The following is a 24,742-nucleotide window of genomic DNA, read 5'->3' as shown; positions in this document are numbered from 1 at the left end:
CCCAATGAATATTTTTTTGTCTTTCCTGGATCCACATTGCAACATGTTTGTTGTGGCCCAAGAATATGCTTCATGGTTTTTTTTTCCATTTAAATCGCACCCATCTTTATTTCAAGTCTTCTATTTTTCTTCCCATTGGAATTAGATATTTAGGAGAAACCACAGACAAGTTGTAACCAGATCATTGGGATGGGGAGGGGGATAAAGTCAGGTGCTTGAGAAAGTACTTCCTAAATAAATACAGGAGGGGATTGAGGGCAAAGTATATTAGAGGGACGAAAACATTTCAGATAGACAAACAATAATGGTTTGGAAAGAGATAAAAGGTGGATATCAAACAAGGTTTTGCACTTAGAGCAGCAAGGTAAAGTGCGCGTGGGGATGAGGGGGGGGGTTGGGGGTTAAACAATATGAAATCTATAGGCTTCTACTGGTCTATATCTAAAATGAGCAGCGCATTGCAGTCTTCCAAGAGGAAACAAATGGTGTCCTGATAATTAGGAATGAGAGAACAGTCTACGGGTTGGCGTTTCCCTTACACGCCACTGGAAATGTGCGTGGGTTTAGCCCCCCATACAATGTCATATGGGTTTCAGACGAAACTGCAGGGGGAGAAATACATGCATAGCAAAGGGAGAAATGAGCTGAAGACAAGAAGTTATTCCGGCTGCCAATTACATTTCTTATGTATTAATAGCCTGAATTGCGGTTTTATTATTATTATTATTATTGAAGGGTTTTTCCCCCACTTCCAAAAGCAGATCTGACTTAATCCCAACAGAGTATCTAAGTGACTTGGAATAATTATAGTTCACGGTTATGAGCATACAAACCTAAAGTGCAAAGGTCTGAAAAACATCTCTGCCCTTCGGACAAGGTTAGAATCCACTAGCTGATGTAGCAGCCAGCAGCAAATATTGTATAAATCAGACAATGCACCTGCAAAGGCAGGAGCCTTTCATAACTGAATCATGCAGCAATACCTTTGCATACACACTGAAAATGGACCTACAGTTTTTTTTCGTTTCTTTTAAAAGGAGGACTAGAAGATTGAAAAATCAGTGCGGTAATGAGGTTGTATGAGTGCCCAAATTTTTACGGGTGACACGGTTGCCCTCAGCAAGTGATGAGTACAATCGTGACGGTTATACCAGAATCATAAATATCTTGTAGGCTTAATAATTCTAATTTAAAAAAAAAAGGATTGTGGTACACATGTAGTATTATTTATTAACCAAGCCTCTTAAATGCATTACCCATTTATTTTTCTACTTTTCCTAGCTTTACAGTCAGCAAACAACTATGTACAGTTGTCTAGACTCAAATGCCATGGCTCTCTAGACAAAGTGAAATATGGAAATATGGGGGAGGTTTGGAGGGGGAAAGGGGAGGAAGGCAGATCCAAGATGAATGGAAGGAGTTGTGAGCTCAGCAGTTCAGTTACAGGAATTCTGCACCATTCAGAGAGGTCTGTTTTTCCCATTTCTGTTACCACAGCAGTCATTCTCACTGCTGTTGTTCGGGAGAAGTAGAACAAAGCACTGTCTGCGCCTTCACAGGATAGAACACAAGGATAGAACACAGATATGAATTTCTGACAAACAGCACGCAGCATTTAAACACTGATCGAGTATCTGTATTCAACTAGAAGCTTCCAAGTCATTTATAAGAGGGGAAAACGCAATAAAGTGTCTGGTGATGGGAGAGGATAAAACGGTTTGAGTGAAATTGCAAGGTCAAAATGTTGACAGCGTAAAACTGCCAATTTTACTTGAGTCTTCCCCCACTTTCCCCCAGTGTAGTCGCTTCATTTTTTTTATATTATTTTGTTCCTGAACTGCGAAACTTTAAAATGCACGTTGGAGGAGAACTGCATGTGCACTTTCCCTGTGACAAGAATGCAAACATGTACAGTAATAAGTAGCTGGATGTAACTCACGCACCCAGACATTAGCAGGAGATCCCATTCACGAAATTGAGTAATATGCTATATACCAGGGGTGGGCAATTCCAGTCCTTAAGGGCCACCAACAGGTCAGGTTACCAGTATATCCCTGCTTCAGCACAGATTGCTCAGTCAGTCTTCAACTGAGCCACCTGTGCTGAAGGGATAGTCTGAATCTGACCTTGAGGACTGAAGTTGCTCACCGCCCCCTGCTATACACTGTAGAACCTAAAAACACCAACTTTCTACCCCGCATTATACAATCCTATTCCCTGCCTTTTAGCATTTATTTTTTATCAAAGTTCTGAATGAAAAAATAAAATAAAATCATCCCATTATCAAAATTTGGGATTTTGTTCATTCTTTGATTGGAATACACAGTGTCCATAATTTCTTGTGTAATACAATGATGCCTTCCATCCAGGAAACATATTACTGCTGATTTAGTAAGTGAAACACAAAAAGTACAATTGCACATCATACAAAAGGTGAAGAATATGAACTACATCTTCTTGCATAGATTGTAGATCCCCACTGCTGCAAAGGCATTTAATACCTTAATAATGACAGATTGAGCTATTGTACTGTATGGGAACCTCACAGTAACACAGACACTGGGGCGTATTCATTAAACTCCTTTAGCGCTGTACCGTGCCATCTGCACGGAAAGCCCCATTCAAGTCAATGAGGCTTTCTGTGCACATCGCACGGTACAGCGCTAACAGAGCTTATTGAAGACCAAGCCCCACTGCGTGTAGGAGTTTCAGAGACAAGTTCACTTATCTCTTTTTTAATTAGCCAGGAAAATGACAAAATCCAGTATGAGAGTGGTCAAACATCAATCCAAGTCGTCACAAAAATACTTTGTTGCAAATTAGAAGTGCACATATGTACAGACACACACACACGTTGCCTCCCCACTCCCCAAAATTGTCTGGTCAATAATAGACACATCAGTCAGGTAAAAGCAAATAAGTATTTACTGCAATACAGTACTTCTCATGAGGCCATGTCTATAGGTAGTTTTCCCAAGGCCGTCATTTTGCGCAAGGCTTACTGTTAAAGTAGGCATTCAGTTTCCACTTTTTGGTTGACATAAAATTTTAGTAATTGATAGACAAATTCCAACGTCCTCAACATTCGAGGGAATGTTCAACAAAAACTCTACAATGTATAAAAATGCAAAGCCGCAGAAACAAATGTTCTCTTAGGCCTACAGTAGGTGATACACTCACATTCATGCATTCCTACAGGCACAAATCGTTCACAACAGGCTGTGCCACAACAAAAGGTTACCTTTTATTTTTTAGTGGTCAATGTAAAAATGTAATGGATTTTTACAGAACTAAAAATACTGCTTAAAACCTTTCAACATCTCTGTTCATCTTGAACAATAAATGCAGGAGGCATCATCTTGTACAAGTCAGTGGGCATCACCTCCACCACATGACTTTGGGTTCGACCTACAGATACCTCCAAGATGACAGCTATGGTAGGAGCAGGCCAGCTGCCTTGGTGGTTTTTATTTCATTACATTAATTCAAAAAAATGTTTTATCTTGCCTTATAAATCATGGACACATGGAAGGGGGAAAAAAAAAAAAAACACATTTGTTCAAATTAGAAAATTGGATTTTTTCCAAGATAAAGTAAATCAGAAATGAAGGTTTGTCCTTAAAGTGGAGAGCCCCAAGTTAGGGGGAAACCCCAAATAATGCTCATTTAGAGAGTAAAGGGCTAATCTGCATATCAGCAGTATAATCTGAGGGTTGTATCTTGCTTGTCCACTTGCTGCTTAGTGTGTGCGCGCAAGTGCACAAATTAAGTACCCCGTACTACAAACGCTTCCTTGCATTTGTTCTCGGCCACATTATTGTACATAATTTTCTCGTGTCAACTTTCCAACTGTCCCAGGAGGCAGTTTGCCAGATACACCTATTAGTTAGGTCAAACATTTATTATTGGGGACAAGTCTTTTAAACACAGGATATACCAAGCGGAGGAATTTGTGAGGACATCAGAACTATTGTTCACTTAAACCCCTCACAAAAATCAAGGCTAAGACTTCAAAATGCCTGGCACACTGTATTCCTCTCCCACAACTTTACTCAAGGTCAGACCTTCTCATAATAATCCATCACCAAAATCATCATCACCAAAGCCCTATTTAAAAAAGGCATTAGTTGCATTGGGCACATGATTTACAACAGAATGTTCTCTCCTCCCTTCGACTTTGGTAGAGCATTTACCAAGCTTTGCTTTTTAAACATACAGGAACAATGAAAGAGCGAAAATAAAACAGAGAGATCAAACAAAGTCACTCAATATTGTCGTAATGTATTAACTTTTGATTTAGCTGTGGGAGCTGCTGCTATGAGAGTTTGGCGAGTCTTGTTCATTGATTGTGTTTAACAGTAAGCTCACAGGCTGACGTGGCAATGGGTGGTGGTCTAGCTCTCGGGATGCTTCCAAATGATCGAAGATCCCTTCTTCCTCATCTCCATGGGGCTGGGCATCACATGAAGTGCAGCTGTCACAGAAGCCATCCAGTGTATCGTCAATCAAGCCATCAAGCTCTTTGGGGTCATCATGGTTGCCCCTATTGCACACGCAAACCTCAATGCCTGAATCTCCAGTGAACCTACGATGTCTTCCAGGCGTTTTGTCCTTGGCATCAGAAAAGGTGCTCTGCTCCAAGCTTTCCGAGCTGTACTCCTTCTGAAGCTCTTTGGAGTCCTTGTCCAGAAATGACACTTGATCGGCCATCTCCTCCAACTCTGCACCGGTGGTGGGGTCATTCGACTCCACGCTATGGGCCTTGTGTGCTCCCTGTTCTAGACCTGTTGTAGAAGGCTCACAATCCACGATGCTTGGAGGCCTGGTTCCACACCCACTTGCAGCCGCTGGAGAGCTGCTCTGGTTGTGCTGTGGGTTCCATGCAGGGTCCGTGACAGTCGCGCTGCTACATGCTACAACGCATTGCTGATGAACGACCGTATACGGTGGTGGAGGGGTTGGTGGTCGATTCACCACTTCCTCGTAGGGAGGTAGTAAGTAATGTGGCAAAAACCCTAAGAGGAGGAAAAGCGGAAACATTTGTAAAAGCATCCATGTGACTCATTAGCATTGCTGGGTTTAGTACAGTACCTGTCTCTAATAAATGGGAGTACTTTATCTAGGGTTTATGAATTATGCCACAACAAAATCCATCATTTTGAAGGAGTAACAATTACTAGAGCAATAAACAATGTCCCACAACAGCAAAAAGGGATACATTAAGGATTTCCAATATGCCCCAAAACTCCTATCGAGCATGAATTTCACAGGTCCCAAACAAAGACTCCTTCCTTGCCACTTCAATAAAGCGACTAAATGTCTGGAAGGTGAAACTTAGGCAGATTTTTAAAAAAAAGAGTCCACAATATACGGGCAGTAGAATATGGCTGCTCAAAAAAACCCACAGTAAGTTAGAAGTGATACCTTTAATAGCCAATTTGTGGTTAAAAGGAGTGCAAGCTTTCAGGACCACAAAAAGGTCCATTCTATGGGCCAACACAAGTATTCGTTTTTTTGTGGAATTCAAAAGCAAATAAAAATATCCCTTGTGAGCACATTCACAAGTCTCAGACAGGTCTGCAACTCTGCTCTCCCCATTATCTCTTAGCATACAGTGCTTCCACTGCAGCAAGGGATTCTGGGAAATGTCATGCAAATGAGCATACCGTGTCACCTTTTGCTTCTTATCCATTTTAACATGGGGACGCCTATAAGCTTATTCCTGTCGTATAACACAGCTTTTCAGCACAGCCTGGGTTAAATGCATAACCAGTAAAACCTATTCACAGGCAGCAGCTGTTTCGACCTTTTGGGTCTTTTCTGTGCGAGGCTGGTTATACTGGCTTTGCAATTTAAAAACACATTAAATAAATGACGGTGGGTAAAAATGTGAAACGCTCCACCGTACAGCAAATAAAAATATTGTTTGCGAGTTTAAAAAGAAAACATGTTCAAGAATAACTGGAGAAAAGTACAAATGTTCTGGCGATTTGAGCAGTTTGGGCTCTTGAAGAAACCTTTCCAAGTCAGGTCTTCCCTCCCTTTACCGGTCTCTTTCCAAGTCAGGTCTTCCCTCCCTTTACCGGTCTCTTTCCAAGTCAGGTCTTCCCTCCCTTTACCGGTCTCTTTCCAAGTCAGGTCTTCCCTCCCTTTACCGGTCTCTTTCCAAGTCAGGTCTCCCCTCCCTTTACCGGTCTCTTTCCAAGTCAGGTCTCCCCTCCCTTTACCGGTCTCTTTCCAAGTCAGGCCTCCCCTCCCTTTACCGGTCTCTTTCCAAGTCAGGCCTTCCCTCCCTTTACCGGTCTCTTTCCAAGTCAGGCCTTCCCTCCCTTTACCGGTCTCTTTCCAAATCAGGCCTTCCCTCCCTTTACCGGTCTCTTTCCAAGTCAGGTCTCCCCTCCCTTTACCGGTCTCTTCCCAAGTCAGGCCTCCCCTCCCTTTACCAGTCACTTTCCATGTCAGGTCTTCCCTCCCTTTACCGGTCTCTTTTCCAGGAAGGGCTTATGATTTGGTGAAACTGGCACCTGCTAAATCACCATGACCCAGAGTTTTTAAACACAGAAGGCCAAGACCAGATGTCACTCCAGGAAACAGCCCATGTATTTGTAGCATCATAGAACCAAAAAAGCAAGTTGCACTGTAATGGGAGGTACAGTCAGGAGGTTGCCTCTGAATACGTACTTAAATAAAACGGCACCCCTGAATAACTATGGGCCTCACGGTAAGCGATCAAGTTGATCTCGTGCTGCCGCTGCTGAGCTTGGAGGCGATGTTTGGCTCGTCTGTGATGGCAAACACAACAGCAGCTGAGTATTATGATTATAGTCCACACCAGCCAAAACCCTGCAAACAAAACAGAGAAGAGGGCTCATTAAAAAATAAATCTCAATTCACCATATAGTTCTAATAAGCAAACACAGAATGGCTTATAACATGGAAAGTAATGCAATGTGGTCAGCATGACTGCTACGGAGAAATGCTCTCTGCATGTCCCATCCAAGCCTTTGAGGTTTACAGCATGGACAGAACGCAGGTATTGGAACGCTCCTCTTCGAGACTAAACGCAACACAAATATTGCTAGCTTTGTTGCAAATGCACCTAAAATCTTACAATGGTCTAGGCCAGGGGTGCAGAAACTTTTCCCCCTGCGCCCCCCTCCTTACCTTGTCTCCGGGGTGCTATGGCAACGTGTCACCCGAAGCCACTGGAAGCGAGGGAAGTTACAGAGGACTCGCTCAATCCCCCGGCATTTAATGCCTTGGGGAAGAGCGTGGGGCCTCTGTAAGCGCTGCGCGCCCCTCCCCACCCCCCCCCCCCAGAAAATCTTGTGCCCCCAGTTTGCGCACCCCTGGTCTATGCTATGCAAATACCTATTTAAAAAAAAAAAAGAAGTACTTTGTATAAAGCCTGCAGATGAAACCTTGTTAAAAGATGTGTACAGTTCCCATGAACTTCATCTTAGCCCTTCACACCCACTCATGAATACTGCGGGAGAAGATGCTGTTTTGGTCCAACAGTGATTTCAGTTATAGATATATGCAATAGTGGCACTCTCGTGCATTTCAGCAAGATGACATTTTGAACACAAACGCTTTATAGTAATCTCAGTGTTCCAGATCAGATTACAACAGTTTAACAAATTTACAAGCTACAAAGGAAAAACTCCTATATCTCGTTTAATGAACATGAACCTACCGCAGCGTATCTGGCACTTGATGACAATACAGGGATATCAATTTAGTTATCAGTCGATTGTCTGCATTGTGCTTCTTAGATGGCGTTAATCAAAAAAAGAGAGAGAATGCAGCAAATAAAAATACCACTTCTGAGTACATTCTCTATCATCTCTTGACATACAATGCTTCCACTGCAGCCATGGATTCTGGGTAATGACATGCAAATGAGCACTCACAGTGAGTCACTTTCAACATGGACAAGAAAAAGAAAGCCATTGTTTACTTGTAGAAAAGAAACACATTAGTTTGTACACAAATAGTACTTATAAAGGATCTGGGTATAAAATAACAACACAAACCCCCCCACAGAACTTGCATTGATTGACCCAGTGTTTATAACTGTAATTTATGCCAAGATCCAGTACCTTCACTATTGGGTACAATACACAGGCACATTTACATCAGATCAGACTCATAAAAAGCAAAATCAAAACTTGCTACCTCAACTGAAAATTACAAAAAGTTAATGTACAAAAATCAATGTAATCTAGGTGAATAACGAATAACTTCACAGAACATCTAATAGCAAGTTTAAAAATCAGCGGCACATAGCTGGAGGAAAGGGCAAGGAAGCCCTAAAACACTAGTGTTGCTTTGGAGATCCGTGGGGCGACCACGTACCTCTTCTTTTTAAACTTGCTAGTAGACTTTTTGTGAAGTAATTTGCCTTGATTATATTGATTTTTGTCAATTTGCTTTTTTTGTAATAAATGAGTTCTCTCAACTAAGGAGGTAGCAAGTTTTGATTCGTATTTTTATGAGTGCTGATCCGATCAACATTTTTCCATGTACAGTATCTGGGTACCCATGTGCCGGCTCGGACATTTCACTTCAAATCTGTTTTCTTCTTTGGTGTCATGTCTGGTGTTATGTTAGAACTTTGTATTCCTAATGGGGGTGGGAGACATTTCTACAACATTAAAGCTGCAGTTCAGTCAATATCCTGCATGTGTGTTTTTTTTTAATAAATCAGTTCTGTAGTAAGAAAAAATACTTTTAGCATTTTCTGTTTTTAAAAAAACAACTTTGAAAGACCAATTTTCTTGTATTCGATTTTAACAGCCATTTGCTAAGGCACTGCCCCTTCATGTCCTGTCACAAGCCCTGGCACACCCCTTTGTCAGCCCTGCCCTCCCTCTAGCACATGTCAGTGCAGGAGTGCTCATGAATATTCATGAGCTTCCACTGACAGACAAGCAGAATATAAACAGATCCCTTCACTAATTATGTCACCAAATTTCGACCTATCAATACATGGAGAAAGAATTGACCTGCAGCTATACAGTTCTTTAGGTAATTAGAGATTGCACACAAAACTATTGAAGTAAAAAAATAAATAAAAAATAAAAAATAAAAAAGACTGAACTGCAGCTTTAAGCACGACATGTACTTTTATAGTCTGCACCAACTGATTTATCATATTCTATCATCCGTGATCACAGGATTGTGATTTTAATTCTTACGATAGCTTGAGTATGTAACCCTATATTTTGCAGTGAATGTGTTTATAGTTTGCTAAAATATTCTGCTAAATCGCCAGATTTCTGGAACCGTCAAGTCTTGTTTACCAGAGTAGAGCATCCAGATAGCACATACACACGTCCATGTTTCTAGGAACCACACCCCTCACTTTGAGAATGGATTGAGTTACAGGAGACATGTTCTGCCAAGTTCTGCATATTCTGCCCATTCCAAAATCCTCTGCCACCTCCACCCCCATGAGCACTCCAACCAAGAATAGTCCGATGCAGCAAAGAAGAAAAGTGCCCCTACTGCTGGAAAAAAAAAAAAAACCCACACATTTTCCGACTGAAACGTCAGGATGTGTCTACATGTTGAACTGAATAAATATCCCCTCACTTTCTTCAACCCCTTGTTTTGAGCTGGTATTTGAATCACCTAGGGGGGTGGGGGGGGGGGGGGGAATCTCTACTGAAACATACATACATACCCCAAATCCACAGACTGTCAATTCTTCATAATTGTCAAATACCCCTTTGCAGCTGCTGTCTTCGAGCAGGTGTAACACATATGTCAAGGAATTGCAAAAGAACATCAGAAGTGATTAAAAACTACAAGATCAATGTATTATGCATTAACAGTTAGTCACTTCAGGGGTCAAAATCATAATTTCCCCGAATTTGCAAAACTTAATATTTTCATGGTAATGTCATATCTACCCCAGTTAGGCCAAAAAAATAAATCACAATACCTTGGGAACTGGGCGGTCCCCAGAGGTCGGGGGGGGGACCACAGACCACGCCTTGGTAATAGGCTTCTTTTCCACGGGGCAGATTGTGATCAGCACTGAACGCGATCTGCGCGGTAGGAAAGGATCCTACTCTTACGCCTACCACAAAAAGGACGTTGAGATCATGTGATCATAAGCCAGTGGGGGCAGAGGCCACCCAGAAGGTGGTACCCTCCGGCACTGAAGGTGTTATGCGTGTGGCTCATTTTAAACATGGCGCCCCTTACATTTTATTGCAGTTTGATTAGGTGCCTATAATACTGTACGAATGGGAGGCAAGGTGTTGTTCAGGGCAGGTGTTTTATGGAGAAACACAGCTTAGTAAATATGTCCCATTATCTCTAGAAAAGGTCTTCCTCTATATTTACCATCTGCTGCCAGGAAGAGGTGCCACCATTTGTTATTACCCATAATCATTACTTTAAAACTCCTACGAAGACAACTAATTTATTAGGATTTAGTGACACCTGCTGTTGTGCATCGTCTACAAGGAAATAGTCAATATATACCACCCATGGCAAATCCTTGCCCCGGGGCTCCCAACATTCAGCCCAGAGAGCAACAACAGGCCTGATTCTCAAGATTTCCCTTCTTATCACCTGGTGCTAAATTGAGTTGGGTTATTTGGGTTAAGACAACTTTGCTAGGAATGTGTGGTCCTGAAAACATGACGCTGTTGGTTGCGCTCGAGAAAAGGTACTTGGAGTGACTTTGAACCAACAAGTGCTGTATGGAGGTTATGTACTTAAAGCTGCAGTGCAAGCAATATCCTACGTGGTTTTTTTTTTTTTTTAAATAAATCTGTTCTGTACAATGAGAAAATACTTGTCCTTAATTTTTTTTTAAATGCTATATTTTAATGTACTCTAGTGTAACAAACATTTACAAAGTCACATTCCCTTTCCTTTCTGAAACCGCACCACTTTTTGAGCCCTGCCCTCTCTAGCAGTGAACCAATTGAATCTAGTACCTGCCTGGGGTCACATGATCTTCCACACAGAACTTTAGCAGTCAGTGCAGCTGAAGAGGACCCAAGATGCATTTAATGAGCCCCGAGCTGAACTGAAGCTTTAGGCCGCGATTATACGAGCTGCGACAGCACGCCAACATCCTCAATCCTATATGGGAGGCTGCCCGTTGTGCACGCGACTGCGTTTTGGAAAGACAACATTTTTGTCTTTTCAAGCGATGGCCGCGTCACGTGAGCGGTTTAGCCAATTAGGGTGAACCAGCTCTGTGACATCACAGCCTCGCTTCCCCACCGCATGAACCACTATGTGCACAAATCGCTTGAGCGAAGGGCGCGCGAGATGCAAACGCGACCTATAATCTCAGCCTTAAAACCATAGTTCAGCTGAAAAAAATAGGGCCCGAGCTTCACAAAACTGACGAAATCGTTAGAAGGGACCATAAATGGGGGATGTAACATTGTTCAATAACGTGCCTGGAACCACTGGGTAAGCATTAGGACTGGCCGCCCCAAAGCCACGATACACAGAGTAAAGGGTCACGTGAGGCAAGAGGGGACGGGCGGACAGATAGCTTTGCCTTGGCCACTTCCAAGAATCCTTCCAACAAGGACTCATTGTGCCAAGTGCTTCAACCTGAGAAGCCACAAGCAATTTCTACATGTTTCTATAGTGGTTATGTAATAATATTACTAAAATAAACTACTGTCATGTCAAACATTTACAAGCTGTATTTACTTTTGATGACAGATTAACAGTGCACATGGCAGGAAAAGCAAAAACTTGGGCGTACAAGAAACGTCTACAAAAGCTCTGCAGCTTCCCCATATTCCCTGGCCTCCCGAAATGCAGCATTACATGGTTTATCGCACTGTTAGACGCCATCGTTATATACCAGTTTACTGAATGCAACAGTTTCTAAGCAAAGAACATAGAACTGGATGGAATTTTTGTAGTGAAACTTTTTTCGTGGCAGTGCCATCCATAAAAATCTCATAGGGAAAAAAAAATGGAAATTGTCCCGAAAATATAAACTGAAGTGACTACGCGTAACCAGAAGTGATGTCATTGTTTGGTGGCTGCCTGCTGGGAGTTGTAGTTCGGGTGTGGATGCTTGGCATCCACAGGCAATCAGAAGGGCAGGCTCTAGTGACTACAAATTCCAGGGACCCCTGCTATAGCCGCACAACTGTACACACACCACACACACACCCCACAACTATTAACCCATTGGCGACCCATCCAACCACAAAAAAAAGGGGGGTGGGGAGCCAAGCACTTGTGTTCTAAATGAAACTTTGTGTTGTCACGGAAATTGTATTTTGGTTTTGATGTTTTTGATTGAAAGAAAGACTTTTGCAGGTATAATTACAATTTCAGTGACAAAACAGAAAGAAGTTTCACTTAATATGTGCATGCTCACCACACACCCCTTTTTTTTTTTTTAATGGTCTATGACAATGTTTATCAACTGGAGTTCCCCGGATATCCCTAAAGGTTTTCCTGCAATTTTTAGGGCAATTGAAAATTAAACTGTACCAAATATAGAAGTATCTACAACGCTATTAGAGAGGGTTGGGTTGCATAGAATTTAACAATATAAATTATGGGGTTTCTTAACCAAAACAAAAAGTAAAAAAAAAAAAAACACTGGTCTATGATGCAACGTAATTGCAATATTTATTATAACAATACTCTTATTGTAACAATTTAGTATGCGGCCGTTTTTTCATTTTTCTGTGCGTTAAACGTGTTAAAATAATGTTTTTTTATATGATCTGTGCAATTTAATGTCCAGTTTTAATGTCCAATTTAAGCTTCTTTTCTTAATACAATAAGGAGTTCATAATAATAACCATTTCTTATGGTGCTTTTCTCCCAATGGGACTCACAGCCCTTCACAATGACAGTATATAGTGCGCAGAACATAGGAATGTTACAGACAGTCCCTGCCCCGGTGAGCTTACAACTCTATTGCCTTAGTGCCAGAGGCACTGGGAGATAAAGCGACTTGCTAAGGTCACAAGGAACAGATACCGGGAATTGAACAAGGTTCCCGGATTCAAACTCGCTACATAAAGACACTGACTCTAAACAAGAACACTAATCCGCCGCCACTTCTCCAGCAGGAAATGCTTGTTTTTTATGCACAGCAGAAAATGTGCATCTACATAAACCGCCCCAGCCGTGGGGAAAAAAAAACAAGTCTAGTGTAATTCTTAGTCACGGTCATGAGATGCTGCGAGCAGCAACTTTTACCAGCACAGACACCTAAATAAACAGGTTGAGGTACGTAAGTTTAAGGCTGTTTACTGATATAAAGTGACTTGCAACTAGAATTCTAGGGGTGCTTTACATCACGCGTGGCCAACTCCAGTCCTCAAGGGCCACCAACAGGTCCGATATTTAGGATATCCCTGCTTCAGCATAGCTGGCTCAATCAGTGGCTCAGCCAGGGATATCCTGAAAACCTATCCTGTTGGTGGCCCTTGAGGACTGGAGTTGGCCACGCCTGACTTAAATATTGTCGCTTAAAACGTTTTCCCCTTTTCCAAACCACAACTGTTACCCATCATCCAACAAAGACTTACCCAGCTTAGTACAAGACATCAACAAATATAAAATAAAAAATGAACAGGGTTTAAAAACTCACACCAAAGTTCATAGTAGTAGTTACAGCACTGAGACTGTCCGCAGCAATGGCCGGTTTCACATATGTAACTTTGATTATTGACACCGATGCAGGTTTCCTTGTCCTAAAAACAGACAAAAAGAAATATACAAGTTAAAATGCAGTAAAATTACCATATCTAATTATTTCAGCTTAATAGAAGGTGACCAGAACTCTGGCAATAAAAATGGTTACCGGAGAAGACTGGAACAGGCTATTAAACAGAAGTTAAAGAGACGCAAGGATCCCTTGTTTAAATGGTGAACCAACAAGAAGATACATTTGAACTCCAATTTGTGCAATATACAAGACGTCAGAAACACAGTTATTTGTATATTAATACTAAAGAGCTCTTAGGAAAAAAAACTCCCAAAAACAGATTACAAAATCCCTATCTTCTTAGCTATGTCGCCCAATGAGAAGTACAGGTACATTTAAATAACACTGATGTTATAAAAACACAGGTTTCTTTTTCACTGTGTACAGTACATAAAGAAGAGACATCTGTACACCTACAAACGCCTGTGGGTAGCCTGAAAGCTACACTGACCTAGGAAAAACATAGATTGTATTGTATTCACACGCAGAATGTGTGTATATCATTACCAATACAAAAAAAAATGGGTGCCATTTGATTTAAATGAAATAATATTTTTCCACCATGAAACTAAACTACTAAAAGTATGGTTTTCCCACTCACTTTATAATGACTTCCATAATTATACAAAAACTAGGAAATAAATAGTTAATCCACACTTAAAAATAAATAATAAGTCCCGTCAGAAAAAGATTAGGTAGCTTGTAGAATAGATCTCACCCGATTAGAGCATTTTGTTATTCTGAAAAGAAAAATGGTAAAAATACTGGTGTATGCTTGACATTTAAAAAAATAAATAAATAAAGCAAGAGGTTACATTACAGATTTGTAGATTTAATTTTTTTTTTTTTTTTACTTTTCACTGCAAAGTTTGTAAAATCCTTCCTCGTAAGGACTAAAGAAGTTTCCCAAGGACAAAAACAAGAGGAAGACAGCCAAAAATTAAATAGTTTTATGGTGCGTGTTAAAAAAAGCTGCATACGCAGACCACACAATATTAATTTTACTTGGTAAACAAAAAGTGGTTCCCAACTCAATCAACCAAGTAAACAGGAGGGTTTTGGTTTGGCGGCCCTGGCTGTGCAGAGGGTGTGGAAGTGTTTCCCAGGGATTGAGCAGGGAATCAGATAGAACCACTCCACAAGGCATCTTCGTTATTCAACAGTACTGACGACATCTTTACATTATTCCAACACACATCAAAACTGCAATGAAATTAAAGAAGTTAGCCGTTAACACAGGGGTGGACAACTCCAAGGGCCACCAACAGGTCAGGTTTTCAGGATATCCCTGCTTCAGTACAGGTGGCTCAATCAGTGGTGAAGCAGGGATATCCTGAAAACCTGACCTGTTGGTGGCCCTGGTTGCCTAGTCCTGCATTAAAGCTGCAGACCAACCAATATCCTATGTGTGTGTGTTTTTTGTTTTTTTTAATAAATCAGTTCTTTACTATAACAAAATACTTGTAGCATTTTTTTTAACTCTGAATGCCATTTTGAATGCATTTTAATGTAAAAAGCCTTTTTTGTTTCTATAGCAACCATTTATCCAAATCACATCCACTATTCTTAAACAGAATACCCCTCTACAGCCATTTAGTGAACCCCCGAGCAGAATCTTTCCCCAACCGATCACAGGAGAACGGCTCGATTGGCAACTTAGCCAATTACTTATTGTGTGGATTATATTGATGCCCATATCAAAAAAGAGAGGAAAAAAAATAAAGGTTATTAAAAAAACAAAAAAAAACCCCCGGCTTGGGCAGGAGCCCTAACACATTTCTATGCGCTGCATCGGAGTTGCAAGTCCCGCAGAGAAAGGGTTTTAACAGATTCCCAGCAATTTCTAACAGCGAGGGCTCTTGTTTGTGGGAGAGATATCAGGGTCCACATGGAAAGCAATCCCTGGACCCAAGAAGTTAGTGACACTTCGTTTCCTTTGATATTATAGCCTTGAAAATGTTTATTTAAATGCTGCACATTCAGGCCACAAAGCCTCACATACAACGCATATTTCTCCTGGTAAGGACGAATTAGTCTGGTAACGAAGAAAAGAATGCTGCAAGGATTTCAATCACGCAGTGATCAGAGCTGGAATTACAAGAACCTCTGAAGCCATTGCTACATGTTCCCGGGCAGTAAAACGGGTTACATGAGCACTTATGTACATTACAATGGATGGAAATGGATGCATTAACTACACATCAAACCACCCATCCCTATCAATCTAGATTAACCATAAAAAAGAAAGCAAAAATTGTATTTGTGGGGTACATTAAAGATGGACATCATTGTTGTGGCTAAAGGAAGCGCCGCTTGGTGAATACTCCCGAGAGAGAGGCGCACGCTCCATAGTGTTATAGTATGAGAAAGAGGGATTTATTAAAAAATGGGTGACAAGTGCCCACCCACAAGGTGCAGGACAGAGTTAAGCATTGGAATAAAGACATGAGGTTACTGGAACCAGCTTGAAGAATCCAGTCCACAATCGTAGGCAAATACGGTCAGATAGAAGACTCCTCCTTATTAGGTGCCAACCAGCGGCGTGAAAATAAACCCACAAGGGGCTCGAGTCCCCAGTAAGCCATTGAATGGAGGCAGACGCTGGTATAAATACTTGTTTTCGCTTATTGTAACATTTTCTATTTTTACTGTATATTCATATCCACATGATGGATTCCTTCATTGGACTATAGATATGTATACATATATATTGATGCACATTGTCACACTTGTATCTTCATTCACTTCAAATTTATATTGAGAGGAGCGCTGATATTTCGCTCTTGCGCACACAACTAGAAAACAAAAGTTGTCTATCCACCATCGCTACCTTCCATTGTGCTTTCCACAGTCAGGAGTGTGGTCCTACTCTTCAAAGGCATGTTAACTTATCCAGTAAGGTCATTGCGAGTTGCTGCTCTAACCACTTGAGTGCCAGGAGGGTCCTGCCACCCCATCCCCACTAGTGTGCACGCAATCGCTTCCTCCTACAGGGGGATGTATAAGGAAGGGGATGGTTCTCCCCCTTCTGTTTAGTTTGCAGCAGATTGTGAACACCCCTAGAAAACAAGAAAAACCTGATGCACATCACAAAAAGGTCACCGGGGAGCCAGCCTTCATGGCGCACGCTATAAGTCTACAGGGCATTGGAGTTACAGCAGCAGTTCTGTCTGCCGGACAGTGCCCTAGATCTGACCCATTGTGCCCCCGCTCCAACCCCCGAGGACCCAGAGATAACAGCACCAGGCAATACTTAACTGGTGGATACAAAATTGCTACGGGGTTTGGTGATGTTATCATCAAGAGAGGACTTTGCTGGTGACCCCACAGCAATGTTTGTAGTTTGAAAAAATCTATAAAGTAATAGCCTATTTTACAAGCAATAGGGGGCCCCTACAGATCAGCTCTCAAGTATTTTTTTAGGGGGGGGGGAATTGCTCCTTTAAATTCACCATCTGCTTTAGGCTACGCGACGATCAGGCTACGGTCGCTGGAAAAAATCAAATAGAGATGACTTCCAACGATCGCGACCAAACGGTGGCTCCATTGCGTTGCGCTTACTATAAGCGCACGCAATGGCGGCAATGCATTTGTTTTACCACGTCGTCGTGTCGCTATAAGCGCAGTTTTTAGAGCCAGTCCCATTACACATGGATTGTGCCACAGGCTGAAAGTACAGGGGGATGCCTCTTCATGACATTGGTAGCACCTATCAACTCACGCCATCTAGACCCAACATCGTGCTCCTTTTGGAAGTCCTTGATGGGGTTAATCAGAGCAGACGTATTCGCCCCATACACCAGAAAGTGGTTTCAACAATACTCTAAAGTTGGCCTTTAAGTAGAACATGTTCATAAATATCAATCACACACGCACGCTAAATGTGCATAGGTTTAACAGATTCCCGTGCTAAATGTGCATAGGTTTAACAGATTCCCGTGCTAAATGTGCATAGGTTTAACAGATTCCCGTGCTAAATGTGCATAGGTTTGAACAGATTCCCATGCTAAATGTGCATAGGTTTGAACAGATTCCCATGCTAAATGTGCATAGGTTTGAACAGATTCCCATGCTAAATGTGCATAGGTTTGAACAGATTCCCATGCTAAATGTGCATAGGTTTGAACAGATTCCCGTGCTAAATGTGCATAGGTTTGAACAGATTCCCATGCTAAATGTGCAGTTCACAGACGCTTTGGGACAAATAGTTGGCAGGGCTCCCATTCCAGATTGGGAATCAGCAGGGTCATTTGCTCCTGTTTCTCCATCTATGCTACTGCCTTTATATTATTTACTTGCTTGTTTGAATAGCAGCAGCCTGTGACCCAACGGAAAAAAGTCACAGCTTCAGCATGGGGCAAGGTCTTTCAAGGTCTTGTACCAAGAACTGCAGTTTGGTATTTGCTAGTGTAAAGTACAGAAATCAGTGCACAAAATGCATCAAAAAAAAAAATTCAGTTTCATGTACAGTACATTTAAAAAAACAAAAAAAAAGAAACTATCCATAACAAGAAAGAAAACGAGATTTTTTTTTTCTTCTTTTAAACGCATAAAGGTTTCTTATTACAAACCAGCAAAAGAAGGTCAGCTAAGGATAGCCAAGGATAGCCAAGGATAGCTAAGGCAATGAAGAGGTCACCTGTAAAATAAGTGAAACCAGCACATTTTTAGGGAACAATATTAGCCCTGTAACTGAGGAGGGATTTTCAATGTGGTATTATTGAAGGCATATTTTACAAGCCAATTCTTGGTTAAAATGACAATGTTCTTATGCCCTGCGCTGAAATGGATTGTATACATATATTTATATGACAGATATTAGAATACAAACACAATTATACAAGTGCACCGAACAAAGTCACACGATCGGAAAAATTCTCTGCCCCGGAGAGCTTGCCATCTAAAATCGCATGTTGGTAGACCGATTTCTCAACACCAATATGACAGATTTTCTACGCTTCACTCTCATTAGTAACGAACAAGAGTCCCTTTCCACACCATGAAACGTGTTAGCTGGTGTTCGTACAGGGTTGGACATTACGGGCCGCAGGAATGACGAACTCTAGTGATCTCTGGGCTCCCCAAGAATGTTATTGGGTTCTCTTTAGCAAAGACATTTTAGTCTTACGAGAGGCCTTTAAATGATCATCAGTGCTGCACAATACACTCTCAGGAAGGGGCTGTGAGCCTGCAGCTCTAGTTTATGTTCATCCGCCACACGCATGAAATAAAAATACACCTTTCTGAAGCGGTGGATTCGTAGCACATGCAACATAACTCCAGGCTCTTACAGTTCAAGCGAGAATGGGTTAAAATGACCACTTCTAACCAAGCACAGTACATAAAAAATATTATCCTATGCAGGGAGATTACCTGTCTCAGGCCTAGAAGAAAAGGCATCCCTGCAGTCTCATTCTCCACACCAACCTTTCATGTCACAAAGAGCTGCCCCTACAGAAGGATCTCTTCATCTGTACTGGGCAGTCTCACTGCAGTCCTATTTAAACCAGACCTTTATTGGCAGAGAGCATTAAGTAAACAGGGTCCCGGGACAGAGCCTGCACTAGCTGCACCCACCCTCCCCCCCTCCCTAACATGACATATCAGACTCGCCTGCCAAGCTGGAAATGACATCACTACAGGACTTTGCAGAACTCCAAAACAGCTGCTGATTAACTGCTGCAGGGCCAGTCGGACATTGCAAAGCAACACGCTGCTTGGCCAGCCTGGTCGATGAAGGGGTTAATAATAGAAAGGGTGTAGACAAACTTGTTGGGGACACAGGGACGAGGCTCTGATGCTGCAGATTTTCTTGCTTGCTCTTGGTGAGCAAAAAATTGTAGATTAATGGACCCCCCCCCCCCCCCCATATTAAAAGTTTTCCTGCTTAATTCCACAGATTAATGGATTTTGTAAATGACCGTAACGTCCGCTGACATCCTCAGACCCTGCACCAGCTCCGAAAAACAACACGCTCGCTAACCCAGTGGTGATCCACGCCAGTCCTCAAGCCCACTATGCAGGTCAGGTTTTCAGGTTGGCTTCAGTTCTCAAATACCAACCCCCTTCCCCCCCCCCCCACCAGGTTTTTAGGATATTCCAGCTTCAGCCCAGGTGGCTCAGAGGCTCAGTCAAAGACAGCCTCTGATTGAGCCACCTATGCTGAAGCAGGGCCTGGTTGGGCCACCTGTGCCGAAGCAGAGATATCCTAAAAACAATGGCCGAGGGGGTGGGGGGGTGTTTGAGGAGTGAAGCTGAGCACCCCCCCACCCCCTCTAACCCAACCCACCCGATTCGGTTTTTACCTGACCTGGGGCGGGGAACACGCGGTTTTCACATTGCGTTCTCCATGTAAGGAAGCTTTGTGATAACACGGGTCACTCTGATAAAGTCCCACAGATGGGAAACGCGCCAGAGGACTTTTCTTTTTTGTTTGTGGTTTGGCTTCATGCGTAATAAAGGGAATTAATTTTATTATTTGCCTCCAGCCAGCTTTATTTTTCTGCAGTGCTCAGAACCACTCCTAATTTTGTGCATCTAACCCCAATTGGAGCTGGAAGTTTCTTTCGCTACAAAAAAAAAAAAAAAGTGAAGAAAAAAAGCTGCACGACTGGAAATCAAGTGCCGCATTGGCCAATAACTGTTTCACTGTGAAAGGCTCAAACCCCCTAATCCTCAGCTCAGATACAGGCTTACTCATTGTGTAATCGGATTCGCTGTTTCTCTAGCGATCGAAACCATTTCAAAATTCTGTAGAGCTAGTATTAGGCAAAAAAGGAAATCCATGCTGGGAATTAAAAAGGCAACCGCCACCCACACATTAGGGCAGGGGTGGGCAACGCCAGTCCTCAAGGGCCACCAACAGCTCAGGCTTTCAGGATATCCCTGCTTCAGCACAGGTGTCTTAATCTTCAACTGAGAGTGATTGAGCCACCTGTGCTGAGGCAGGGATATTGTGAACACCGGACCTGCTGGTGGCCTTTGAGGACTGGAGTTGCCCACCCCTGTTCTAGACATTGTGTACATTATGGAAACCCATACCATAGGTTTTTGATCCCCAATATATTCCTTCTAAGGGATTCCACCAGTGACCAACGCACCATTAAAAGAAATGGTTGTACTGTGCTTCAATGGAGAAGATCATATGTCAGGGATGACCAACTCCAGTCATCAAGGGCCACCAACAGGTCAGGCTTTCAGGATATCCCTGCTTCAGCATAGGTGGCTCAGTCTTCGACTGAAGCAGGCATATCCCTACCTAGCCTGTTGAGCCTTGAGGACTGGAGTTGGCCAACCCTGCATTAGAGATTTACAGAAATTAAAAAAAAAGGTTAAAAAATAAATCGTTGATCCCAGCACATGACGCAGGTGCGATAACACATTTGGGAGAGGGGGTAGGTACACTACTACATTATTTGGGGAGATTGCTGCTCAACATATTAATGCTTCAGAAGTCAGATTTTATTCTCAGCAACAAAAGTCCCTCTATCAAAAGTTATACACCTAAAAAAACTATATCATGATTATTCAAGCCCATCTGTCAGACCAGGAACCAGCTCAGTAATATATAATAATTATTATTAATAATAATAATAATAATAATAATAATTTCTTGTATAGCGCTGCTAGTTTTACGTAGCGCTTTACAGAGACATTTTGCAGGCTCAGGTCCCTGCCCCGTGGAGCTTACAATCTATGTTTTTGGTGCCTGAGGCACAGGGAGATAAAGTGACTTGCCCAAGGTCACAAAGAGACAACACCAGGAATTGAACCAGGGTCCCTGCTTCAAACTCAGTGCCAGTCAGTGTCTTTACTCACTGAGCCACTCCTCTCTATATGAAATAAAGACATTATACAATAGTTTAACTCCACATTAGTAGGAGCAAGTCCTGCTTTACATTTTTTTGTGTTCAAAATAATGGTTCTCTTAAGCTCTAGCGTCTGATGTTGGTAACCTTTAACCCTGCTGGGGAGAGCTTCATTTTAACCTCCCAGACCAAAAAAAACACACAGATAGTGATCAGTCGGGGCTGCTGCTTTAACCTTTTCAGCGCCAGAGGCCCTTGTGCATGTCATGTGTTCTGATCAAAAGCAATCCCAACTTCCGCCGCCCCGCGCCTTCCTCCCAGACCCCCACCCCCCTCAGCTGACAGAAGAGGAGGGAGCTCTTAGAAAGTCACCATTTCCCCATGATGTACCAGGCATGTCATTAGGGCACTGAACAGTCAAACAAAGATATTCTAAGCCAGGGGTGGCCAGCTCCAGTCCTGAAGAGCCACCAACAGGTCAGGTTTTAAGGCCATCCCTGCTTCAGCACAGGTTGCTCAGTCTGACTGGGCCACTGATTGAGCCACCTGTACTGAAGCAGGGATATCCTGAAAACCTGACCTTGTTATTGGTCCTTGCCAATCAGCCAGTAGCAATGTATGTGTCATTGTGTAAACAAAGACCTTAAAACAGTCAAAAATCGATTATGTAAGAAAAACTTATTTTCTACATTTATGAAAAGAAAAAAAAATACAATATGCACAATGATGCGTTGTTGCATATCGTTCATCCCCCATAATTGTCTAATAAAGTACTGTAGTCACAACAAAGATATTGGCGCCTTCAAAGGCGTTCTAGGGAATCACTCTGTATGCAAAAGGACCCGAGAATTCTGGTGCAAACATTCAATAAAAGCTGAAGTTTCAAAACACCAACGCAGCAAACAGGATGTACAATGATGGGGGAAATAAAGAAATAAATCTCGAGATGACTGAAGTTCTGGAAAACATTGCCACACATTGTCTGCAAGTACGCAAACAGTGCAGCCCTCAACACACATTGATCACAGCTGTAATGGGTCAACTTGTGGCTGTGTTTTGTGCCAAGATTGTCAAGTGAGGGAGGGGGAAAAACGTTATTTGCCGAGAATTCCCCAAAGTGGCAAACAAAATCCCCAGCTTTATTCCAAAGAGCAGCAGCAGGATACAAAAACATGAAATAAAACGAGGGAAAAAAGGAGAAGTACCGCTGAGCATGTCATGGTGACAGTCATTTTTTTTTAAAATTAGGGTAGGACATGTTTGGGGCAAGAGCCTAAAAATGAACGGAATTAAATGCCTGTGTGCTACTGAAGAGTGAGGCCTCGGACATGGTCAGCCGTGCTGAGGCGCGCTTACGCTCGGCACTGAGCCCCTGCAGCCGCAATGAGAGCGGCTTTAGCAGGGGCTTGCTTACGTAAGCGTGCGGAAGTGCAAGTCTTAGCAAAATGTAAAATTTTCACGCTTGCCGGAGCGCAGGGCCGGTCACGTGAGCGGTTCGCCCAATGAGGGCGAACCAGCTCCGTGACGTCACTGGCCCACCCCCCCGACACGCCCCCGGACGGCGCGCGGTCTAAGGCCAGGGAAAGCAACCGCTTTCCCTCAGCCTCCGCGCGCAATCACTAACCATGGACGCAGCCTAAGAAGTTGCTACCTTAAGGCATCACAGGACTGGTGCTCAACTCCATTCCTCAACAACCCCCTCCCCCACACACACCCCCAACAGGTACGGTTTCCAGAATATACCAGCTTCAGCAAAGGTGGCCCAATCTGTGCTGAAGCAGGAATGGACTGAGCCACCTGTGCTGAATTTGGGGTATCCTGAAAACCTAACCTCTTGAAGGGGGACGGGGCCTTGAGGAGTGGAGTTGAGCTCCCCTGCGTTACATGACAAAGTACTTGCTCATGTCACTGCCTTTAAAGCTGCTGTCCAAGCTGCTGTTTTTATTTTATTTTTCATTTTCTCCCTCCCCCCCCCCCATTAAATATGTGTATCAATACAATCCACACAATGATAAGTAATTAACCAAGTTGCCGATCAATCAGTTCCCCTGTGATCAATAGACGAAGATTCGGCTCAGGGTTCACTAAATGGCTGTCAGTGCAGCAGGAGGACCAAAGATGCAAAGTTCTGTGGGGAAGATCATGTGACCAGGCAGTCACTAGATACAATTGGTGCACTGCTAGAGAGAGAGAGAGCAGGGATCAAAAAGGGGTGTGCCAGAGCTTGTTTCAGAAGAGGAAGGGGATGCGACTTTGTAAATGGTTGCTATAGAAACAAAAAATGCTTGTTATATTATAATACATTAAAAATGACATTTAGAATTGTTAAAAAAAAAATGCTACAAGTATTTTCTCATCATACAGGGAGTCCTCGCTCACCAATGGATGCCTTATCAGACGCCGCATAATGCAGTCCGCCGGATGCATTATCTGGCGTCGGACCCGCTTATATTACGGTCGCCACCGAATAACATTCACCCGCAATCCGACGGATAAGCGAGGAACGCCTGTACAGAACTGATAAAAAAAGTATTTTTTTAAAAGTAGGATATTGCTTGGACTGCAGTTTTAAAGCTCTATAATTCAGTTACAGCTCAGCCTTTAGTATCTCATTAAACGCCTTGCTAGAAAAATATCTGCCCTTTTATTTACTGGTCATCTCATCTTGGAGTCCTTGCAGTATTCTTTTATCACTTAGGAACAGGCCCGTCACTAGACATATCTCAGGTAAGTCACCGCATGTATCACAGGGCGGCCACTCCTGGCGACACTATTGTTTAATAGGTAGGAAGCAGGGAGTCACCGGAACAGAACCACGTACATTTCAGCTCTGGGGACACCCTGCTTTAAGAGAGTTACTTGCTTCTGTAGACGCTTCCGGTATCTACTTCATGCTTCAATGTTCTGCGTCACGTGGGCCAATATGAAGCTGTGATATGCAGGGATCACTGTATAACTTTCTATTGGTCCCCATGATGTGGGAGCTTTAAAAAACACAGCAGAGATACTGGCACTCCATACAGAAACAGGGTTCAGCTACGGAGACCTTCTCCAAACCTGGGGGAACAGAAGAAATTTTCCCACTCAAGCATTGGAGGGGAGAGTCACATAACAACCACGCTGTTCTAGCGCCAGTGAGCCCCTGGTTCCAAGGTTATTGACCTTTTGATGGGCCGGTAAAATAAAAGAAGAAAGCTCTGTGATGGTT

The 24,742-nt window shown here is 42.7% G+C and overlaps 1 protein-coding gene across 2 annotated transcripts in view; it reads right to left on the bottom strand.

Moving 5' to 3' along the window:
* Nucleotides 1-2,907: 2,907 nt before the first annotated feature.
* WBP1L (WW domain binding protein 1 like) overlaps nucleotides 2,908-24,742 on the bottom strand; it is a 37,527-nt gene continuing 15,692 nt past the window's right edge. The window contains exons 1-4 of one of the 2 annotated variants that reach the window (XM_075612504.1): nucleotides 19,100-19,256; nucleotides 13,610-13,712; nucleotides 6,682-6,843; nucleotides 2,908-5,015 (exon numbers count right to left, since the gene is read on the bottom strand). In XM_075612504.1, the coding sequence (XP_075468619.1) occupies nucleotides 4,297-5,015; nucleotides 6,682-6,843; nucleotides 13,610-13,712; nucleotides 19,100-19,126 (1,011 nt within the window). In that variant the 5' untranslated portion in view covers nucleotides 19,127-19,256 and the 3' untranslated portion in view covers nucleotides 2,908-4,296. Of the gene's footprint in view, nucleotides 5,016-6,681; nucleotides 6,844-13,609; nucleotides 13,713-19,099; nucleotides 19,257-24,742 lie in introns of those variants that run through there. The other variant, XM_075612503.1, reaches the window with a different exon arrangement.

The sequence above is a fragment of the Ascaphus truei genome, chromosome 8, assembly GCF_040206685.1.
Source record: "Ascaphus truei isolate aAscTru1 chromosome 8, aAscTru1.hap1, whole genome shotgun sequence".
In the NCBI taxonomy this organism is placed as follows: Eukaryota; Metazoa; Chordata; class Amphibia; order Anura; family Ascaphidae; genus Ascaphus; species Ascaphus truei.
This window is presented reverse-complemented; position numbering and strand designations above follow the sequence as displayed.